The 24,089-nt window shown below is 40.9% G+C and overlaps 1 protein-coding gene across 3 annotated transcripts in view; it reads left to right on the top strand.

Annotated features, from left to right (window-relative positions):
• Positions 1-23,696, top strand: part of ATP8A1 (ATPase phospholipid transporting 8A1) — a 262,162-nt gene extending 238,466 nt beyond the window's left edge. For all 3 annotated transcript variants that reach the window (XM_070068174.1, XM_070068172.1, XM_070068173.1), the window contains 4 exons: positions 7,837-7,925; positions 8,789-8,881; positions 17,210-17,301; positions 19,043-23,696. In XM_070068174.1, coding sequence (XP_069924275.1) covers positions 7,837-7,925; positions 8,789-8,881; positions 17,210-17,301; positions 19,043-19,140 — 372 coding nt within the window. In that variant the 3' untranslated portion in view covers positions 19,141-23,696. The remainder of the gene's footprint in view (positions 1-7,836; positions 7,926-8,788; positions 8,882-17,209; positions 17,302-19,042) is intronic.
• The last annotated feature ends 393 nt before the right edge of the window (positions 23,697-24,089 follow it).

The raw sequence follows: 24,089 nt of genomic DNA, 5'->3' as shown, positions 1-24,089 counted from the left end.
AAGTGCTAGGGTGGGGTGGGCGGGCAGGACTGTGTGTGACCAGTACGGTTTTACTGGAGGGGAGCAGGGAGCGAGTCATGAGGGCCCTCTGGAAAGATGACCTCTGAGCAAAAGCCCAACAGTTCACGAGCAGGACCTGTGGCTTCCTGCAGGAAGAGAATTCCAGATGGAAAATCTGTGGAGAGCCTGCAGAGGACAGAGTGGCAGAGCAGAGGAAGGAGGCGAGGGAAGGAGGAGGGAGGGAACCTCCCAAGAGGCTGAGACAAGGGGCCGGGAGGCAGGGCTGGGAGCCATGGTGATGATGCGCACTCTTCCTCCAGGTCCCTGGAGAGTGACTGGAGAGTCATCGTGTCACTGTTACATGATTGCTCTGGGTGTAGTGTAGAGGAAACAGGGACCAAGGAAAGAGGCCCGCACAGAAGGCTGTCATCACAGGCTCTGGAGAGGAGAAGGCAGGGGTTCGGGGCACAGTGGAAAGTGTGAGGTGGGAACATTCTGGATTTGGGCATGGCAGAAGTGGGCAAGACAGGTAGTCCTTAGTCATGTTTTACTTAAAGTATTTACCGTGGTAGAACATACCTGACAAATGTAGCACATTAGCGATTTTTAAGCATGTGATTGGGTGGCATGCGTTGCATTCAGTGTTGTACAGTCATCTTCGCTCTCCATCTCCAGAACTTCTTCCTCACAGCTGAAGCTCCACACCCACAAAACAGTTCATTCCTGTCCTCTTACCCACACCCCACCCTGCACCCGGCTTCTGGCTCCTGCCGTTCTATTTTCCCTGAACTTGACTGTTGTAGGCACTGTGTACAAGCAGAATCGCACAGTATGTGTCCCTTTGTGTCCGACTTACTTCCCTTAGCGTGCTGTCCTCAAGGTTCAGCTCTGTTGCAGCACGTGTCAAAATGCCCTTCCTTTCTAAGGCTGGTGTTCCATCACATGCATGTACTGCGCCGTGCTTACCCCCATCTGCTGATGTTGCTTTCCCCTTCTGGTTATTGTGAATAGCACTGCTATGAACATTGCCGTGTGAAGTTTTCAAGTAGGGCAGATAAGATCGCCCAGTGGATTGAATGTGCAGTTTGAGAGAAAGGGAGGAGATAAAGGGTGACCTCTGTATTTTCTGGCCAGAACAGCTGAAAGATTAAAGTGTATTTTTGCTGTGTTGAGGAAGACTGGGGTTTCTTGTTCTGCTTCCTTTCATTGAATATAGTGAAGTATTCATGCTGGATAGTAATAAAAATCTTCATTAATGCTGGTATGAAGCCTGCCTTCTTTGCCTGCCCATTCTACATCCCTTCTTTGCCACCCCTTAAAACTAAAACAAAAACCGAACATATTACTACCAAGACATCTTCCCTTGGATTCACTGAAATGTCTGTCGACTGGGGGAAAGGGCAGAGATAGTTTAGCATACTTCACTTTTTATGCATATGACTCCACTTTTGTTAACAGGAAAAAAAAGTGTTTTGGAAAAATATGGTTAGGAAGTTGGATCATCCTCTTCTCCCATCTCTCCAAAACACATAAATATCTAGCACTAACTCCATGCCAGAACATAAGAAAATGAAGCAAACTAACCGGCACAGCTCACAGAGTCCCAGGGCTCTCGTGGTTTTGACTTAATCTCTCCAAACACTAGGTTGTAAGAGCTTATTTATCCAACAATTATTTATTGAACATCTGCTTGGTGGTTAAGTGCTTTAGTTGTGAAAATTAGTCAAGATATATTTCTTCCCCTTCCAGAGATTTTAGTCTAACAGGAAGACAGAGGAGTAGCTAGAAAACAAGTGCCAAGTTCCAAAATAACGGAAGCCCAAAGTAGGGTCAGTTGACCCTATTCAAGGAGGGCAGTGACATCTGAAGTGAACATTGAAGGGTGAGTGGGAGTCACAGACGCAAGGGCCCACGTGCAAGAGCAAGCATGGTCACCTAGGAATGGGGACCAGTGTGTACCTAGAGATGCAAGCTGGCTTGAGAGATGGTATTGGAGAAGCAGTCAGAAGTCAGGGTCAGTATTGAGATCATGTTAAAGATTTTGTTTTCTGTCATCATAGTGAAGTGAAACCATTGGTAGCATCGAATCCAGGAAGTGCTCAGATTAAATCTGCACTGTGAAAATGTCCCAGTGAGTGCGTTGTGAATAGCTAGAAACACAGCAGTAGTGGAGTCAGTCCAACAAGGAGGCCATTGCAGGAGGACATGCAAGACTAAGATGATGGCAGGGTGGTTGTCAAGAGGTGGGTCGGTACAAAGATCCCAAAGCCCAGTGAACCTGGTGGTGTAGTGTGCATGTGGTATGAAGAGGCGATTAGGCATGTGTCCAGGGCCTGCTTGGGCAGCTGCTGCTGCTGCTGCTTCCCTGCATGGCTGGTGCAGAGGAAGAGCAGGCTCTAGGGGAAGACAATTTGGGATGCGTTGGATGTGGGAACCCTGTACAAGATTCCGTTGTGCTGCTGGGTAGTCTGTGACTGAAGAGGAGGGGTCTGAAAAAGATCATAGGAAATGCATATTATGAAAAATCTGTGCATGGATTTTGAAATTTTAGCACCAAAGTAAACACTTTTTGAAGTACCCTTGTAGAAGCAAGAGACCTAAGCCAAGGTGGGGATTTGTGGCTGATCCCTGCATAGGTGATAATAGGGGGGTTATACAGCAGCCCAGGCTCCTGAGAAAATGCCAGAGTACTTTCCCTTCCCCTTTCGTCAGGGCTCTTCTAAAGCTCCATTTTCTAACCATTACACTCTGAGAACAGCATCTTTAAGAGCTTAGGAAGTACTCTCTCATGGTTATGCCTTTCCTTAACCAGCTACAGCTGTCCTGTTAGCTTTGGTTGATACTTTGTTGGTGAAAGAACCCACAGTGACAATGAACATTTGCATTCCTTAGAGTTAATACCTTGGGTTAAAAAACTCTTTAGGGGGCCAGTGTTGTGTCACAGCAGGTTAAGCCGCCCATGCAATGCCAGCATCCTGAATCAGAGTGCCTGGCTGTTCTGCTTCTGATCCAGCTTCCTGCTAATAGGCCTAGGAAGACACTGCATGATGGCCCAAGTGTTTGGGCCCCTGCCTCCCTCCACTTCATATGGAAGACACAGCTAGAATTCCTGGCTCCTGGCTCCTGGCTTCAGCCTGGCCCGGCTCTGGATGTTGTGGCTATTTGGGAAGTGAACAAGCAGACTTTTTTTTTTTTTTTTTAGGTCTTATTTATTTATTTATTTATTTGAAAGGCAAATTTAGAGAGGGAGTGGGAGAGGAAGGGGTGGGGAGGGAGAGACAGAGAGCTCTTCCATCTGCTGGTTCACTCCCCAAGTGGCTGCAATGGCCAGGACAGGGCCAGGTCAAAGCCAGAAGCTAGGAGCTTCTTCCAGGTCTCCCACCTGGGTGCAGGGACCCAGGTACCTGGGCCGTCCTCTGCAGCTTTCCCAGGCCATCAGCAGGGAGCTGGATCAGAAGTGATTTAGTGGGATGCCGGCTTCTCAGGTGGCAGCTTAATCTGCTATGCCACAACACTGGCCCCAGTTAACCAGCAGATTGAAGATTGAGCTCCCCCAACCTTTCCAATAAATAAGTCAATATTTTCTTTAAAAAAAACTTTTTAGTATGGTTCTGCACTTTGGTTTCAGGAAGCCTTGCCTGTGCTTCTCCATGCTGTGGCTCTCCAAGAGGGCTGCTGAGCTTTGCACTGTAACTAAACCTCAGGCCAGGGGCCCTTCTTTGGGGAGGGAGAGAGGGTACCCTCAGGGGGCACGGCCACAGAGCAGTTTCATGAGATGCTAACAATAAGCAAAAGCGTCATGTAACTTTATCACATAGTTCAGAAGTTGAAGGATCAAATTAACACGAATTTGAGTCCTGAATGAACATTGCCGAGTACTTTGTCACTGATGGGAATATAAATTGTTACAAGTACCTGTCCCACCACGCCTCCCAACAGCTGTGACGGTGCATTTTCTGATTGATCTAATGTAGCGGTGTTTCTAGGACTGCAGTGAGCCTCAGGCTTTTTTTCATGTTCTTGACTACGTACTGCTGCTCTTGTGAATTCCTTCCCAGATCTTTGGCTTGCCTTTTGGGATCTCAGCTGTTCCTATGAAGAGAAATAGGCTGTTCTTATGATCTGACATTAACACAGAATTTCATGTATTGGTAGCACTTATTTTTCCCAATGTCTTGTTTCCCATTTAATTTTTCAGTTGTGTTCTTTTTGAACATGTGGACGTTCTTCATGCCTGTGAGTTCTCTACAGTATTTCCTTTTGTAGTTTTTTCACCATTTTTAAGCTTTAAAAAAAACCCTTATATAAAGCTTTATTCAGACCCTTAACAAATAATCACTTCTTGGTTTGTTGTTGTTGCTGATGTTAACTCTTAACCCTTTTAAAATTTAATTTCTCTTACTTCACTCTGCTCCCGAAAAATAACTAACCAAATTTTGTAGCGCTGTTTTTTTGAATAATTTTCCCTTTCCAAAGTAATATATTATGCCTGTGCCATGGATAATAATTTCTATGAAAAAAATAATTTATCTCCATTTCCTAAATTAGCAAATTGACACGAAGGGCCCTTCATTCATGATTAGTTACTTCAGCTTGTTTCACAATTGCATTTCAACTACTGGATGAGACAGGCATAGATTGTGCTATTACTATGAGGCAAACCATGAAAAGTGTAAGCTGACTTACAACTTAATTTGATATTATGATAAAATGTCCTTTCTTGAAGCTCCTGGGGAAATCACTTAGAAGAACCAGAAAGGAAAATTTGTTCAGAATCCGTGTTAATAATAAAAGCAGCCACTTCAGCCACTTTCTCAACATTATCAAGTTTAATGCTGACAATCCATGTCCCAGCCCAGGCAGCCAGGACAGAGGAATCACTTGGGTGGAGTCTGACGGCCGGAAGGGTAGAACAGGCCACCTCCAGGGCCCTTTATCACCAGACCTGCTCCAGTTGGGGGGCAGTGACAGCGTAGAGTCCCCAAGGGACCCTCTTTTTCAGATAGTGTCTGTATATTATCTAAGAGTAAGGGTTATGCCACACCACTCTCATTTGTAGAATAAAAGTAGTATTCAACTTAAGATTCACATCACCAAAGATAAATAGGCGGATGGCATTTTGAATTCTGTCTCCTACAAGACTGGACTTGGGTACGTTGGAGGTGAGAAATTGCTCCTCTCTGGTGTGGGAATGTAGTGCAGACCAATCCCCCCACTGTGGGTCAGGAGGCAAGACCCTCTTATCCAGGCAGGTCCGTTGGCTTAGCCAAAGCACACCAGCTCTTATTTTCTCAAACATTCTTTCTCTACAAGGTCGCATGGAAATTGCAGAACAATTCCTCAGCCGCAAGTTGCGTTTCAGGCAGTGGTTTAGTTCTGAAGCCTCGTGGAGCCAGCATCGCCCTGCAGAGACAAGCAGTTGCTTGTTCCCCACACGGGGCTGTGCCCTCTGGTTTGCCAGCTTTGCAGCTCCCTGCGTTGATCCCATCTCAAGTCCCCCGGGAGCCACTTTTGTGGCAGATTCCATTAGGTTTCACAGGCGGGCCCCTGAGGAGGGGCGGCCGGGCCCACTTGGCTTGGCCCCGCAGTCTCCCACTCTAGGAGCAATTTGCAAACCGCTCTGGGAGGGAGCCCAGCCCAGCCCTGCACTGGCCGCCCCTGTGACCACCATTGTCTGCGGGTGGTTCGCCTTTTCCCAGCTGACCTGCCTGCAAGTGCAGAATGTGAAAAGTTAGAGACAAAACTGGTTTCTGCAAGAGGAGGCCAGCTTTCTTGTACAGAAAGGAAGGAAATACCTCTGTGGGATTTTATTTTTTTCCCCCCTCTTCATCCAAAAAATACAAAGAGACTCTCTGTCTTTAATGCGAATGTCGGCTTTAAATCTTTTAGGTTTGGATTAACTCTGCAAAAGAAAAAAAAAATCTGACAGGCTTTCAGATATGACGCAGAAAACTTTTTTTCCCCTCAATGCGTGTTGTTCATTTGTAAAGCCAAAGGCTGGGGCACTGAATAGTGGGCGCCACTTGCTTCTCCTTTCATCGTTAGCATCACAATGCCCAGAATTAGCAGCCTCCAGTCTCTCCACCACTTTTGCCTTTTCCACCGGGGACATTTAACACAAGGTGGCGGCGAGGACAAGAATAAATCTTTCTTCTCTGGCCTCCCAAATTAAAATATATGAAAATTAAGCCAAGCAAATGTGGTATTTTCCATACATGCCTTGGAATCTTATCTTACCTTTTCCCCTAGAAGGAAAGAGAAATGTGGTTTTTTTCTGTTATTACCTTACTAGAAATCTTGCTTCAATGGAAACAAAACCCACTGCCTTGATGGACATTTCCTATTACACAGTCGGTGTTGGTTTTCACTATTGAGGATGTCAGCAAACATGAGGAAGATCATGTTTTGCTTATTAAATAAAGTGACTTTTATGTGAATATTTTTCATCTTTTTGGTGTCTATGATATGGGTGCTATCCACAGAAACCATGTGCAAAATTTGTTTGCGGAAAATCGTTTCATAATAGCATGTTTGTATTTTAAATGTAGTCAGAACTCCTCAATCCTAAGGAGCAAAATACCCTTAGCAACCTTGAACCCACAGTCGGTATCGATGAGCCAATGTTGGAAAACCCATAAGCAGTTCCTGGTGCTCAGTTGAGAGTCCAAATAAATAGGTAATCAGAACTTTAATTTAAAACTGGTAACTGTTGTGTTTGATTGCTTATTAGGACTAGTTTTGTGTAATTGTGAAACTGCCTAGGAAAATTGACCTGCATATCATTTTCAATTCCCAAACTTTATCTAGTTTAAAACAATGTGAAAAGAAAGGAAGAAATGTGCTGTGTGTAGGATGCAGATGTGCATGTGTTGCAGGCTGTGTTATAGCAGGAGCGTAACAATGCATTTATGGACTTGGGTGGTGTAAATTTACTCTTAGCAAAAAAGCGAAACCAAATCCTTCTTTTGGTTTAATTTTACAACACTATTCCTTTATTCTATAACACTATTCATTTTACACTGTAATCTGTTACAAAACTGTTTTTTATTATAATTGCAAGCAACAAATAGGACTTATTACTTTTTAAATTTATAGGATTGTTTTTTTCCAAACCAAAAGGCTCTGATACAGCAACTTGGAATTCAGTACAAAGTATTGTTGGTTTTAATATGCTTTTATTTAGGTTTTATATAAAATATTTGGTTTGACCTTAGCAATAACAGGTATATATAAATACAGGTTATATAAATCACTGAACAAAAATTAAGATTCCTCCTACCTTAGATAAAAATAATCAGATTATTATTTTCATAAATATCCTAACTTGATTATGGTATAGTCATGATTTATCTGGATGATTTTTAATATCCAGTAATTTTTGCAAAAGTAATTTTTTCACTTTCCAGAAAAAGTAAATTTAGTTCCTAACTAGTATTTATTTTATATTATCTTATTATTATAAAGAAATTTAATCCAGAGTATATTTTCAGTTTATTAAAAAAGATTGATTTTCCAAGTTGTAAAAGAAAGTCAAGGTTTATTACTCCATGTATTCATGACCACAATTATGAAAATTTCACATGAAAATATGAAAAGACTGGGGACATGACAAAACTTTGCTATGACAGGAACCTGAAGGAAAAATATTTACTAAGTGTATTTAACACATTTTGCTTTGAATTCCAAATGTTTCGTAAGTTTGATTCAGATTTATTATATATTCTTTTACAGAATTATAGTCTTAACATTATTTTACTTAAAAGTCATCGGAAAACTAAACATAAATAATGCACTTTTTGGATTTTAAAATAACATTGTTTGTGCTGACTTTTGCAGGCAGCCATGTTGTTTAGCTCCGGAGTCTTTTGGACGGGTTTGTTGTTCATTCCTGTGGCGTCTTTGCTTCTTGATGTGGCATACAAGGTGTAAGTATGTACTCGGCTACATACCAAAAGCCGTAGGTGCATGTTAATCCTGGATTTCACTAGTTGTAACACCAACTCAAGCATGTCGAGTTGGCAGAATAGGAACTAGTAATATTACTTTTTTATTTTTTTTGGAATTAAAAGATAAATTTATTTCAATGCAAGCAAAATTTTAAATCCATCTATAATTTTTCAAAATACAGATTTTCCATGAAGTTTTCAAAGTTTATGGAAAGTACGTGTTACTTAATTTTACACAAATAAAGAAAAAAAGAGTGATTCAAGAACCAGAAAACTAAATTATTTAAAAGACCAAATGAAAAATAAAGCAAGTTGTCTCAATTAAAACCCCAAGAACTGCATTCATTGCATGGGAGAAAAATTACACTAAGGAATACATTTTTTTTTTAGAAATTATCTTGAAAACCCATACAGAGTAGAAGAAAAAAAAAATCTGCTATCTCCAAATACATCTTTATTAATAGTTGCAAAAATAAATTGCTTGCCTGTTTCTAGATACATGTAAAATAGAATATGGAAGAAATAAAAACTGTACTGTTTTTTCTTAAGGATTATGAATTTAGAATTTTATCTCTTTCTACCAAAAAATGTTCCATTAGAGGTCATTCTATGATGTTTATTTAGTAACTATGAGTTGTAATATTATAAACCTAAACCATTTATTCTTTTAAGATTAGTGTTCCTGTCATTATATTGGTGCTCAAACCTACTGTCACGTCTTAGATTCTGTTGGAAAACTGCTTGGGCTCTGGTCACTTTTGTGCTTACGGACAGCCTGATAATAACCCAGAGCTCAGTTCACGCAAGTGTTTCCGTGCAAATCCCTTTTATGTTTCCTGCAGTATCAAGAGGACCGCTTTTAAGACGTTAGTAGATGAAGTTCAGGAACTGGAGGCGAAATCTCAAGACCCAGGAGCCGTTGTGCTGGGGAAAAGGTAAAACACACTGAATAGTTCTTTTCCAAGTGAACTTTAAGGTTGTCTTCTACTGGTGTTTGGAAGTAAACAATAAAATTTGCGTTTATTAGCTGACATGCAACTGTCAATGTTGTTGACAGATTTGGGAATCTGAGATATTCTATCACTAAGTGATGTATAACCTCAGCCAAGCGGCTTAATGCTACTGGGCTCCATTTCTCCCTCAATTAAATGGAGGTGATAATGCCTGCTTCATGGTTGGTTGTAAGAAGTGAATAAAATATCACAAAACACAGAGCATATTGCCTGGACTCAATGAGCATTAAACAAAGGATTGTCATAAATATCATTATTAAGTTAAAAGGGAATGAAAAGACTCTTAGCTTGAAACAGTTAGCCGTATAGCAGATCACCCTATGGTTATTATGATTTAGCACATTATTAGGAACTGACCTAAATGTATATCGTATACCAAGTGTATTCCAAGTTTCCTTCCTCACCACCACCATTCCTCCACCTCCAAAAAAAAAAAAAATTAGAAAGCTAATCAAATTTAATAAACTCATAAAGCCTTCTAAAAAGAATTTAAAATATTTGAAAGCAGTCCATAATTTAAAAAAGAAAAAACATGAAGATAGTGACAGAGACTTGTTCTATTTTTTTCTCTTTTATCAGACTAAAGTGAACTAAAGATTTGTCTAACCCACAGGAAATGTTTTCCCCAGGTATATGTCACCCTAATCACAGTTCACTGGTGATACTCAGGTTGGCGCAGTGGAGTAGGTGTCGGACTGGGAACCCAGGCGGAGACCTTGGCCTTCAGCTCCCGTTCACACACCAGTGTGTGCCTCTCTGCAGCACTGACCTGTGTGAGCCCTCACTCTGGGCCAGGAGCTTCACCCGCTTTTCACATGCCCTGTCTCACTGACACCCTGTCCAGACTGATCATCGCTGTTTTTTCCCAGATGGGATGAGTAGGACTGAAAGCCGGGATGGGGCGTGTCCTGCCCCAGGGCCAAGGTAAGGCCTGTGAAATCACTGGCTCTGGCCCTGCCAAGGCAACCACAGGTGGGACTCGAAACTCATTAAATCTATAGCAGGCTCCTTGTTAGGTTGTTAACGTTGTATGGCTTACAAATGGTGGTGTAACTATCCAAAGGACCCTTGGCAGAAAAAAAGGTTCCCACCCCTGACTTAGACTAAATCCCCAAGAGTGGAAGTAACAGAGCTTGACCTTGAGCCATGACAGTTGATCCAGAGCTTCTGCCTCCTTTGGCTGCTTTTTCAAGAATGTGGTATTTCACAGCTGCCTCCCTAAACTGATGTTCCTGTGTATTCAGTGGGAATGATGAAACCTGCTTTTGAGGTGGTAGGCATTCTCTTCCCTCCATCTTCCCCATCACTGAAAAATGCCCGTCATGGTGGGGACCAGCGCCGTAGCACAATGCGGGAAGCTCCCACTTGAGATGCTGGCGTCCTGTACTGTTGTACCGGTTGGGCCTGGCTCCTCTGCTTCCAAACCAGCTCCCTGCTAACCCACCTCAGAAAGCAGCAGCCGATGTTCCAAGTGCTTGGGTCCCTGCCACCCATGTGGGAGACCCAGATAGGGCTCCTGGCTCCTGGCTCCGGCCTGGCCCAGCCCTGGCCATTGTGACCATCTGGGGAGTAAACCAGCAGAGGAAGATATTTCTCTCTCTCTTCCTGCTCTGCATCTCAAATAAACAAATCTTAATACTAAATTTGTAAAAGCATTACAGAGTTCATGGTATGAAAATGCCTGTTCCGTTGCCCAACTGTTTGTCAGTGTTTTTTTTATCTGTTTCTCTCTCCTGGCAAAAAGAGTGAGCTGAGTTCCAGCTCACAAAATTGTTTATCAACATTCACTAGTGAAAAGCCACTGATAATAGTACTACTATCCTTCGAGGAAATGTCTCCTGTTTATAAGTATGTCTTAAAACCCTACAGCAAGCCCTTGCATGGGAAACTCGCTTGTCTGCTTTGTAGTAACCTCAACAATGTTCATCAGTCCGAGGGTTCATTATGAGGACTGCAGGTCATAAACATTGAGGGCAGCTGCGATCTATGTAGCTTCTTCCATAAAGCAAAATCAGTCCAAGAACCTAAAAAGAAAAGAAGTGAATTCCACCATAAATGACTTCCAACTTCTCTGTAGAAAAATGCATCAAATTCCCTGCTGCTGCCTAGCTCAGTTGCCTAAAGTAGCTATTCAGCTTTTTCCAAGTGCTCAGGGACAAGTGCGCTATTGGCTCAACGCTGCTCACCGAAACCCCTGGGACAGCACACGTTCCGTGGCCCTTGTTGCCCACTGGTGTGATCAGACAGACAGTAAGCCGGGTAACCATGATGACTGCCTGCTGGATCACAGCTGGAGGGCTGGGGAGAGAAAGGAGCTGAGAGAAGAGGAAGATAGCAACTGGGTGTGCACGTTTCCATGCTCAAGTAATTACACTCAAAGGCAGTTAAAGAATTGTCAGGTTGATTTTACTGCCAGCATTATTTTAGGAATCTTGGAGAATGAGGGTGATTCAAATTTCAAAAAGTTAGTACATTTTACCTGCATCGTCAAGAGGAGAGAGCCTGCAGTGTGTACATTCCAGCCCTCTCAGATGTCCTTCGGTTCAAAAACACCATGTTACTGGATGCCTCCCAGTCTTCATCCATGCCATTCCCTTCTTACTTGGTATTCCTCTTACATTACTCTTTGCAAAATCCAGTATAAAATGCAATTTCTCCTACTTCCCACATATAAAGTGAATGAATTCTTAACCTATTATCTGTTTACCTTAGGTAAACTTCTGTTGTTGCATTTATTATGTTGCATCCTAATGTGTTTGTTTACTGTGTGTGCTGTGGTTTCCCTGCCAGCTGAGGGTAGGCTGTGTTTTAATCATATTGCAACCCAACCCCAAGCATTTGTTAAATATGTATTGAGTGGTCAAGGAAATGAACTAAGGCATGAATGAAAGGGCAGCTGGAAGGATGGTTGGTTTGTTGGCAGTGGACCTAAAAACAGAATTACTTAAGCTATACGTCCCAAATTAAGCAGTGTCAAGCAAGCAATTGTTCACTCATTTGTTGTAGAATGATGAAGTTCTTTACTTAAGAAAAGTCATGTGATTTGATCAGCTCCAATTTTTTTAGTCTTTACTAAGTACTGTTAAGCTCAAGTTATATATAAAATGTATGTGTCAGAGTAACTTACATTATAAGCATTGTGTATTTACATATTTTTCCATTTGCAAAAAATTAAAACAACTTGCTTAAAATAGTCATTTTTAGTATAAATAGTATAGTGCTTGTAGTATCCATATAATTAGATACATTCCATAAAGTTTTAGGAGGAAAAGTACATTTCTTCAGTCTAAATATATTGCTCTGAGCCATGGATTATAGTAGGAATCAATTTAAGTCTAAAATGTTGGAAAAATAACCCAAACCTTACTCCAAATCAGCCATGTAGCCAGTGACTTCTTATTTTTAACTGAGAAAAGTAGTCATGAGAAGTAAAACCCTGTTCTTTCCCTAATTTTTATGTGGACAAACTCCAACACTAGGGAACAGAACCATAACAGTTCCAAAATCTGAAATTCAAAAATTTATTCTCTCTATGTTTGAGTGAAACATTGGCAAGAAAACAAGAACCATTTGTCCAATAACTGTAAGGACAATTATAGTGTTTACATATTTCACATTGTAAAGATTTATACATTTTGTGGCAGATATATTGAGTTTTTTTGAATATGGGTTTCCCAACCCCATCTAGTATTACATATATAAGTAATTACTATTTCTAAAACAAGACCAAAAACATGTGAATTCAAAAACACAAATATTTTTAAAAATAAAATTATGGATACGGTGGGTTCATTGGAAGCATGGCAGTTGCTTTGGGGTTTCATTGGCATGTATGGGAAGTGATGCATCTTATAGACAGGCAAATATGGTAATGATTCTCATAATTTGTATTCCTCACCACAGATGTTAGCATCATATCTTCATCACCATTCCTCAACACAATCTGAGTCTAGACTCTGAGGCCAGTCCCCTTGTTTGCCCCATGGCCTCAGTAGGAAAGAAGAGAGCAGGACATGGGGTGTCTGATAATGCAGCCATGCAGGTGGTGACGATGCTCCCTCTCGGCTTTTCCTGGCGTTGCTCATCGTCATGAAAAGCAGTTTTAACACTGACCCAAAACTAATGGACAAGAAATTATGTTTCTCAATTTTCACTCTGAATTTTATATCAGTATCGCATAACTACCTTAGTGGGGAGTTGAGGACAGAGGACTATATCAAATGTTTTCCCCCAGTCTATTCTTAGTACTGAAATAATGGTTCTGTCCAATATTGGTAGACAAGTGACAGAACGATGAACTGTGATCCCCTTCAGTGTAGAGATCAGACCTGATGTGTTCTTTTATCATCCTGCCACCACTACCTAGTACAGAACAGCTGTCGCATGCTACACATTAAACATCCCACAAGGTAGTGGTTCTTTCTATAGATTCACTTAAATGCACCCACCAAAATAACTTACCCAGCCCAATATGCAGGCAAATGCAAATTTACCACTCTTCAAAGATCACTGAAAATACCATATTTTAACACATTCTAACACATTCTGGATCTGTAAATGGGTTTTTATAAATGAGATATTATTTTAAACACAATCTCTTTTTACTCACCTCCACCAAATACCTAAGTTGCAATATTTTGGTGGGTTTAGAAATAAAGAAGAAATATTTAAGGGCTAGTTATTGTGTAACTGCATTAAACAAACTCAGAATTTGCATAGCTGCGTATATAAATGAAAGACTGTACAAGATTCTGTAAAACTACTAGGCAAGAATTGCGAATAAGGTGTGGTTTTATTAAGAAGGTATCATAGTTTTGTTTTTCTTCTGACACTGTGTTAAGATGTTTACAAAGAAACAACTTTTAATGTTAATGTTACCAGTATACTTTAGAATATGACTTGTAATATCAGTATCCATAAACATCAGTACACAAAATTGCATACATTTTGAAATGATGAGTAGTTCCCCAAAGATAGGAAAAGTCTATAGAAATACAACTACACTATCACTTATTATTTGTTAAGTACTCTCCCGTGAGTGCTATTTGTATTCTGAAGCAGGGACTGCTCTACCAAGACAAAAGCAAAAAGTTCAAAGTAGTTAAGGAAAAACAAGGCCTCCACAACAGAAGACCTAGTAGTTTTCTTACTAAGTAGATGGGAGGAGGGCATTACAAATTCAATAGGCATCTTGCATTGAGGTCAGATTGAATATAAACTAAGGCGTCAAAATGATCTGGGGTGGATGTTTGGCCAGTAATTAGGACGCTGCATGGAATGCCCACATGCCAGAGTGCCTGAATCCAAGTCCCAGATCCGCTCTTGACTGTGGCGTCCTTCCTGTGAGCACCGTAGGAGGCAGCAAGTAATCGCTCCAGTATTTGGGCCATGTCACCCTTGTGGGAGACCTGGACTGAGTCCCTGCTTTCTAGCTTCATCCTGGCCCAGTCCCAGCTGCTGCAACCGTTTGAGCAGTGAACCAGAGGATTCGAGTCTGTCTGTCTGTCTGTCTCCCTCTCCCCTTTTCTCCCCCTCTCTTCTCCCTCACTGTCTCTCCCTCTCCCTCTCCTCTCTGTCCTTTTCCCTCTCTCCCCCCTCCCTCTCTCCCTCCCCCTTCACCCTTCCCCCCTCCTTCTCTCTCCCTCTCTCTCTCCTTCCCGCCATCTCATATAAATAAAAATTGTAAAGGCTTACTAGCAACTTTTAAAAAGTGACTCTTGCAAAGTACCTTTTGTTTTGTGGTGATCTCTGTTATAGTTGGATTCCTTAGACTCTGGGGGGATACTAGTAGGAGGGACCAGCATTTGGTGTGTCACTCGTGCTAACAACTGCTCGAACTCGCAGTCTGCCCCAGAGTTGAGTACTGTCCTCCTATTACATAGGAGACGACAGAGAGAGGTTTGCCTATGGTGACCCAGCTGAGAGGCTAGCACGCAGCAGACTCAGAGTCAGACCAAAGAAGATGCCAGAGCCTGTACTCTGCTGTGTAGTGTGCTACTTTGTACCAAGAAAGAGACTTTCTTATTGTTTCATAGTGAGCGCACACACACAAACACGCACACACATGCGCACACACAGACATTAACTAGATGTAATAGCTAAGTGAGAGAGAGCCTTATAAGAACCATTACAGAACAAAGTTAGACAATTTCAATTCTCATAATAGGAAAGATAAAATCCTTCTGTCTGCCTTCTTCACACTGAGTGCAGTAATATTGAAGTGCCAGGCATTAGGGAGGTGGGCCTGAAACCTGGAAAATGTGTGTGGGGAGGGAGAGGCTGCACAGGGATGCATTGCCCTCTGCTTGTCTTCTGCAGTCATTCCAGCTCTGAGCACCAGGGACTGCCCAGCACCCCGTCCGCTGAAGCCCTGCTAACTAAACCAGACCACCTGCCACTCAGGCTGCAGACTTCCCCAAAGCAGTTACATACTTTAGTATCCCTCAGGGCCCCGGGGGTCTGTAATGTTAAATCATTTAGAGAAGAATGGGGAAAGAAAAGTGACTTGGTCAAAAGGGTCCCTTCACATTCCCCTTATCTGTTTATCTCACTGTCAAAAATAAGTTTTACATCTCGTTGCAGAACCACTGGAATCTTAGATTCATTTTCTCGCCTTAATGTAGCTTATTCCCTATGACAATAAAATATGCCTAATAAGTACTAGTTACCATCCCTAGGCTTTAAAAAAATGTGTGGAAGATTACTGCACATGTCAGCAGTTATAAATATTTTCCCTTCAGTTTCTGCCTAAATGTTTGTGTAGTTCATTTACGCAGTGAATTCATTTGGACGACCCTTTTTTTGTATATGATAAAGATTGTTCCATTTCAGAGACTCCAAAAATTGGCAAAATATAGAACTAACAATTTACAGCAACTTCACTAAAGCTTTTATAGTGGGAAAAGCATAAGATGGAAACTTTTCAACTGAATCAGTTCCAGTTATTAAAACAAAATTGCATAAACATTTGCTGCAACACATGTGGATGACTTATTTGCTCCTCATGCTTATTACGTTCTTTGTAGCAAAGCAAAGCAATAGGGAAGTGGCATGATTAGGATTATTGATCCTAGGGCTTATAAGTGCATTTCAGAATTACTCAAATTTCTTTTTTTTTTTTTTTTTTTTTTTTTTTTTTTTTTTTTTTTTTTGACAGGCAGAGTGGACAGTGAGAGAGAGAGACAGAGAGAAAGGTCTTCCTTTTGCCGTTGGTTCACCCTCCAATGGCCGCCGCTGCAGCCGGCGCACCGCGCTGATCCTGGCAGGAGCCAGGAGCCAGGTGCTTTTCCTGGTCTCCCATGGGGTGCAGGGCCCAAGCACCTGGGCCATCCTCCACTGCACTCCCTGGCCATAGCAGAGAGCTGGCCTGGAAGAGGGGCAACCGGGACAGAATCCGGCGCCCCAACCGGGACTAGAACCCGGTGTGCCGGCGCCGCAAGGTGGAGGATTAGCCTATTGAGCCACGGCGCCGGCTAGAATTACTCAAATTTATTAATTCAACAAATATTTGAGTTCCTACTACATAAGACACAATCCTATGTACAGTGGGCAAAAAGATGATTATTGTTTACAGTGTGCTTCTAGCAATTGCACAATTAATTATATAGATTTGTATCTTTGGAGAATGAATAAATATTTTTCCTTGTTATTTACCTGTTATAATTATATTCTGAAAATGTTCTTTATTTTAAAATGAAACTAAGAAATACTTTTATGCCATATTAGAGCAGTAATGAAATTTTTCTAATAAAAAATCTATAAAATTTTCTTCTTGTAGCTTTTAAGATTTCTTTAACATAACAGAAAATATCATTTGGCACCAAAATACATCTAAAATATGAAAAGCATATAGTAATGATCTAATTTTTAACTCTACAAATGCCATGCTTAGAATCCATGTAGTATGTCAACCAAGTTTTTAGAAACTAATACTATCAAGTGATTTTTTTATTAATTGTATTGTGCAGGTTCTGTATCTTCATTTGACTTAAATATAAGTAGGGGGTGAGAAATCCAACTTTTTATTGGATTATTAGGACAATGCTCCTCCTTTGCTATAGGAAAAATGACCTGTCTAAAATATTTGAAATCTCATTTGCTATTTGAGAAAATAGAATAAAAAGAAGCGTAAGGCTACAGAGGTCTCGAGCGATCTTTTGTTTAAGTCTGACTCTCTCTGGTGGTCCTGTGGGCACACTCGGGCTCTGCCGAGCTAAGGATTCCTTTCTCACGTTTGCACCTGCTCCGCAGCCTCACCGAGAGAGCGCAGCTGCTCAAGAACGTCTTTAAGAAGAACCACGTGAACCTGTACCGGTCTGAGTCGCTGCAACAAAACCTGCTCCGTGAGTATTCGAGTGTTTATTTTAGATAGATTATCTGCCATTATGTATCATAGCATCTATCAGAGTAGCATTTTGACTTGGGGATATTTAACCATTTAAAATTAACACTTAAAACAGATTTTCCATGTTTGCAACATGTGATGTAACTAACATGGTTAGAATCCACCGGGCACAATCATCTTGCTTTTAATGAAAAAGAGCGTTTTAAAATCTTGCTTAAAGAAAAGCAATAATATTTTCACATTCTTTGCTTCCTTAAATCTTAAAAAGAACCAGTAAAGTAAATCTTCTCTTAAGAGCTACCACTGTGTTGTTATCTTTTCTACTTGAATAACTTTCCAAGAGTCTCTTCAGCTTTTAAGCAGCGCAAGGAGACATATATTTTCCCCTTCAAAAATATTTATGAATATTTAGACTTGTGAGAAATTATTAGGCATTTTGCCCTCTTAGCATTTCAAGGATCTAAAGGAGAATATAATATATAAAGCCCCGTAGTAAATTTGTATTTGTAATGTAGCTTTTGTTTCATGTTGTTTCCATCTGTGATTTACTTTCATTTAGATATCCTCATGCTTAATGCTTTTTCTTGTTATATTTCAAGAGGCCTTTTCTAGAAATGTGATCCCCTTGGGGGTCATTTCTTATCCCCACGCCCTGTCCACCCACGTTGCGGCATCTCTGAGTTTATCTGCAGATGTCGTGAGCCAGGAGGATGTCGAGTGAGGGACGGAGACTGCTTTGCCCCCATTAGCAGCTGCTTGCTTTCATTTCCCCCTCCTGCATCTTTTTAATCATCAAATAATAAGTGTATGGGTTATGTGGCGCAGTGTGAGGCAGTGATGTGTGCAGACACTATGAAATGATTAAATCAACTGCTTGCCGAAGTCCTCCCCTCACCCATGGGTCCTTGGCCTTCCCTCTCATGCACCTGACCTGTATGGAAATGCACGTGCCCACTTCACTCCCTCACCTTCTCTCATGGTGGTGGAGTAAGAGTTAGGGGAGTTGAACTTCAGAGACTGAGGATTAAGGGGCTGGAGAGTGTCTGCTCAGTCTTCCAGGGAGCAGAATTCGTAGACGCAAAAGCACAGCCTACGATCATCCCACAGTTCATCTTCAGCTTGAATCTGTCTTTACCAGACGTGATAAATCAGTGTCTGTGCCTTTGAAGGTGAAACACATGCTTGAGCTCTTCGGGTTAGGAAAAAAGTCCTCAAGGGACAGACATTTGGCACAGCAATTAGGACAGTGCTAGTGACACCCACATCCTGTATCAGAGAGCCAAGTTCGAGTCCTGTCTCTACCCGATTCCTGCTTCCTGCTAACGTTCGCCCTGAGAGGAGGCAGATGATGACTTAAGTACTTGAGTTCCTGCCACCCATGTGGAAGACTCAGGGTTAAGCTCCTGGCTTTAGCCTGGCTCAGCTCTGGCTGTTGTCTGCATTTGAAGAGTGAACCAGCAGATGGAAGTCCCTCTCCCTCTCCCTCTCCCTCTCCCTCTCCCTCTCCCTCTCCCTCTCCCACTCCCTCTCCCACTCCCACTCCCACTCCCACTCCCACTCCTTTCCTCCCTCCCCCTTACTCCCTCTCCCCCCCCCCCCGCCTTTCAAATAAATTAAGGAAATAAATATTTTTAAATAGTTAAAATGGTAAATTTTAAAAAAAGAAAATGTTCAAAAATTGGACTAACAGTGATTCCTGGCAACTTCGTGATGATGATCCGTGTTGTCATTCACTGCAGATGGGTACGCTTTCTCTCAAGATGAGAATGGGATCGTTTCACAGTCCGAAGTGATTAGAGCATATGATACCACGAAACAGAGGCCCGAAGAGTGGTGATGACAAGGGGCAGGGGGCAGGCCCTGCTCCGCCTCTTAGGAGAGCTACAGGTCAACACCGCAGTCTGCTGACCACTTCCAGCCTGGCCCACGGGGAGGAAAGGTGGATCTGAGCTCCTCTCACAGCTGGAGCCTCAGATTCGTGTACATCATAGACATAAGCACTGTGCGACTAGACTGTAACACCATCTCTCTCAGATTTTTTAAAGTATTTGCTAAGTCTTTGTAAACAGCAATTGAAAATGATCTTGTATCTTGCAATAGGTCAGCGTTCTTATGCCGTTAACTCTGGGACTATGACTATCAGTTTACTGGCTCTGCCACGTGGTGACCAACCATTAAAACAACTCCGAAGTGGTGTGAAGTTAACAGGGACTCGACATCCAGGCGTAGATGGCAGGGCATGCTGAAACAAACCAGCATTAAGGAACGGACTCACCTTACTGAGCATCTCGCAACAAGGCATTAATAAGTGTTCGTGTCAAACATTGTCTTGATAAATGTTTGCCAAAGAAGTTCAGTAAGTGTATTTCTCATCCAGTAGTCATCTGCCCAGAAATTTAAGAGAAAGTTTACTTCCAGTTCTGCTGTGAGATCTGCATGCTTGACTTTTCCAATGTAAGAGTGATTTGCAAAATGACTGTCTCAAGGCATTTGCTACTCAAATCTGTGATGTTGCACCTTTGGCCTTACAAATGCTTCTTTGTTGTCTGTCTTGTTGACTTGCTAGAGGGCACAAGTGTAAATGTGACTCTGTTGTTAACAATACTTATCTTCAAACTTGTGTTAATGTCTCTGTCACTTCTGATGAGATTTCTTCACTTTTTAGATTTTTCTTGAAAATTTGGCTTCTGCTGTAGATTGAGTAATGTCATTTTGTCTTCAAGTTTTCCCCCCTTAAAAAGAAAAAAACAGGCTTCCCTATTTATGTGGGCTTTCCAAAGCTTCCGTGTAGGTGTTGGGTAATGTGTCGGGTGAGTGCATGGGCTTCTGTCATGTGCATAGGCTCGGCCCTTGTAACCGTCTTGGTTCTTACGGCTGGGGATGCCTGCTGTCCTGTGTAGCATACTTAGTGTTCCGGTCACTGTTCCAGTACTTAAGACTCAAAATTATTTCACAATTCACTTAGCAAGCAGTTCCTAAAATGAGTCACAGGCTGATTGTTGGGACAAACCAGTGCATTTTCCCCATTTTAAAAACACTTATCTTACTCAGCCTGTAACTTTCCAAAGAACACTTTTCAGAAGTAGATTCCATTCAGATGTATGAAGATGTGTGTTCAGTTTATTTTCAGCATTTCCCAGACATCTCCTGGAAATGCCTCTTTTGCTACCAACAGTAAATGATGATGGGCTATTTAAAAACCACAACCAGCTTTCTACACTATTTTTAAAGTAATGCTTTCAATTAAAAAGGAAAAAAAGAATTCTAGCTTTCAGATACATTTTGGAGGCTTAAGCAAACTGTTTGCCTTTCCTTCAGAAGCCTGTTTGCCTTTAAGTGGACTTAACCAGCAAAATAGGTAAACTTCCTCTTAAAAAAAAAAAAAAAGAAAAGGAAAAGAAAATCAGCAAGAACTGAAAAGAAAGGAGATTGTCCGAATCACCCCTTGAGTTTAATCATCTCCCATTCTTTTTGCCTTTTTGCTCAATCTAGATTTAGAATTAGGGTGTATATCATTTCCTTCTCTGTATTTGCAGTTATTTAGCTCCCAGTGTGCCTCTACGTTTTCAACAAATAAGAGGTTATAACATACAGACATAATTCTAACCTACAGGGAACAAGGGGTTCACATCCTCCTCTTCCCAGACCCTTCCTGTGCAGGACTCAGGGTGAGAGAGTCGTGAATCATAACACCTAGTAAGACCACAGGTGTAGAGTCCAAGGTCATCATTAAGACTCCAAAGCCGTCCTCTGAAGGGACATTCAGGGTGGCCTTTCCGGGGCCTCCCAGTGGTGAGAGCTGAGGTCAAACCACGAAACTCAGAAAGCAAGACTGAAGGGCACCCCTCGCAGAAGCATTGCACAGCAGTCCCAGAGAAGGGCTGTGTCCCTTTCCCTCCAGGGGACCGGTGACCACTGCCTCCAAGACTTGAGTATCAAAGTGTTACAAACAGAGAAGAACTGGATTTTCTGACTAAAACATGGAAGCAAAGTTCTATTTTGATCTTGAACTGGGGGAATGTAAGATTCCTGCTGGGTGATAATTTAGTGCATGACATTGTGAACTCAAATGTGAAATGGGCCTCATTTAGGCCTTTTTGTCCTGAGGTCCTATTTTTGAATTATCGGAATTAAGTCAACCTCTTTGCTTCTTGGGTCAGGGTAGGAAGTGGGGCATGACCTCCTTGGTAAAAATTTAAAATACATCATTGCAATTGCATTGACTTTATAATGTTAAATTACAGAAAAATGCTCTGATATTTTTAAACTTCCTTAATGGAAAAAAAAACTCACATAGTTTTACTAGGATTCAAATGAGCAGTGGAAATGACTTTGAACATGTATTTTCTGAAATAAAGGACAACACTCTTCACTTAAAAGTCCCTACAGAGACTCGGGCAGATGCTAACACAGTTGTTTTACAGTGTTTACAATTCAGAAAATACTACTTATAGTACAAAATCCTCATCCTTTTAACATTGAAAAGGGGGGAGTTGCTTCTTTAACGTCAAATAGCACACAGTCCAGTACCAAGCAAAGACTTTCTAAACATTTTATATAGACTTAGAAAAATGTATTGATGGCTCACACCCAGATAGACTCTATATTGTAGCAGTTATTCCCAGGAAAACAGTGCTTCTCAAGAACGTAGTAGGTTTCAAGTGACAGAAGAACTTCCGGTCCTCCCGTCTCCACTCTGTGCTGTGCTGTGAGCCGGCGTGAGCAGCGTGGCTGGGAAACCTTTTCTGATGAAGTCAGGTGAATGTGTACTCTGCTAAACAGGCGAGCCACTTACATGTATGTGTAGTCATGGACTGGACTCGAAGATGTCTCTGAATTTCCAGGGGGAAAAATGAATTCTAAGATATCAATCAGCATTTATTCTGACTATTAATTTTATATTTTCATTTTGCAGTTCAACACTGTAAATAGCCAACATGAAAATCATGGTATAATTTATTCTACCTTGTGTGCATTGTCCAATACTTACAACCTGTCATTTAAAAGGTTCATTCAGGAAATGAGTGCTAGGTAGAAAGTCATAGATGTATATTTCATAATTTTTATTTATAACTCATAATTACTAAAAAGCTTAATAGTCATTGGTGTTTATTTTCATGCAGTTGTCCTTTGATAGTTCCTAGTTTGTAAACCTATTTCATTAAGTAAATCTAAAATCTTATAAATAATCATCTATAAAATTTATCAAGAAATGACCAGCCCATCCACATCATCATGGAATTCTTTTGGTGAATTACTTACCGTAACACCATACAGTTCAGTGCCTATAAGAAATGCTTTTTAAGGATGAAAATTTCTATAATGCCTCTTAAAGAGAACATAGTCTGATTTTTCTCACATTAAAAAAACTGTAGTCAGTTGTGGAGCTTGGTTATACTTTGCTGCATTTTAATTAACCTTCAACAGCTATTAAAATGGAATGTAAGTTAGATTTTGAAGGAAATGAAATAAATGTTTTCCATTTTCATCATGATTTATTTTCTGTATGAGAGCAGCTGTGTTTTTGATAGGTTTATGGTTTGCATGAATTAATATTTAAAGTGATCCAGGCCAATGCATGGCTATTGCTGTAAATCTTAATGTTTATTTCTGCCTTATAAAATTCTATCATTGCCTACCTGGAATTTAGTGGTCAGTGGACAAATTAATTGGTCCCCTACACAACTTTTTTCATAAATAGATTATTTTACACACAAAATTGAACAAATTTAATCGAATCTTTTGTTTAACTCACCTCTAAGAACTTTTCTTAACAAAGCTCACAAAACTTCTCAGCAAATAAATCTCCCTTAAGTAGTAAAAACCTACATCTCCTGTTTGCTTACTTTGAATTAACAGCAGCTCTCTCTAGTTGAAGTCGGCTCTTGCAGATATGTGAGTAAGATATTAAGTAAATAAATACTTTTATGTTTCATGGTTCTAGAATAGAAGCCATAAATGCAGTTTTTTTAAAAAAAAAAAAAACTGTTGCTTAACTATTTCAAGTTTCATTTTTCACATTTTCTAATTTTTATGGTTAAAATAAAAAGAGGCAGCCCTGGAAGGCAGCTACCATGGAAAACTGCAGTTTTCAGTACAAATTAGTGTTCTCGGCTCCACGCGAAACCATTCCTGCTGAAACTGCTGTAGAGATTGTGACACTGCATGAGTGGGGAATCTGTGATCATCGTCGTTCTCTCAGGTTTGTTTATCTTGATGTTCAGTGCACTGTGTTTTATAAATAGTTATTAAAGTTGAGTAACATTCATTTCTATGCAGTGTTACGTGTCATTGGCCTTTTGTGAATGTGCATGTTTTAAACAACAGATTTCAAACATTTTGTCCTCTAATTGTTATTAAAATGAAATAAAATTTACCATTACATAAAGAAAAGTGTTGAAGTTTTGATTGCTAGTTTTAGAAATTATATTGCTTTATAAAACCCCCGAATCCGTAGTAACTACCGTCTAGGAAGGTACTTCCATCTAATGGCTTATAATACATTTTGTTTACAACTCCAGTGATATGCAAAATATCACTTTGTTTTAATCCAGCTCCGTGAAATATGAGATGAAGTGTGTTAGCCCTAATCTCGTAAGAGAAGTAGTTTTGGTGAGTGATGAACTTCTATTATAAAATCATTGCATTTTGACTCTTCTGTCAGCAGCCCCTCCCCGCCAGGATTGTCCCCATTATGTATTTAAATCAGCTTGTCAAGTAAACAGCTAATTCATGGCTCCATCCTCTCATGGTGGATGAATTTCTTGATTTTTTTTATGTTTTTCA

The sequence above is a fragment of the Oryctolagus cuniculus genome, chromosome 2, assembly GCF_964237555.1.
Source record: "Oryctolagus cuniculus chromosome 2, mOryCun1.1, whole genome shotgun sequence".
Classification (NCBI taxonomy): domain Eukaryota; kingdom Metazoa; phylum Chordata; class Mammalia; order Lagomorpha; family Leporidae; genus Oryctolagus; species Oryctolagus cuniculus.
Note: the sequence above shows the minus strand (reverse complement) of the source record. Positions and strands in the feature narration are given on the sequence as shown.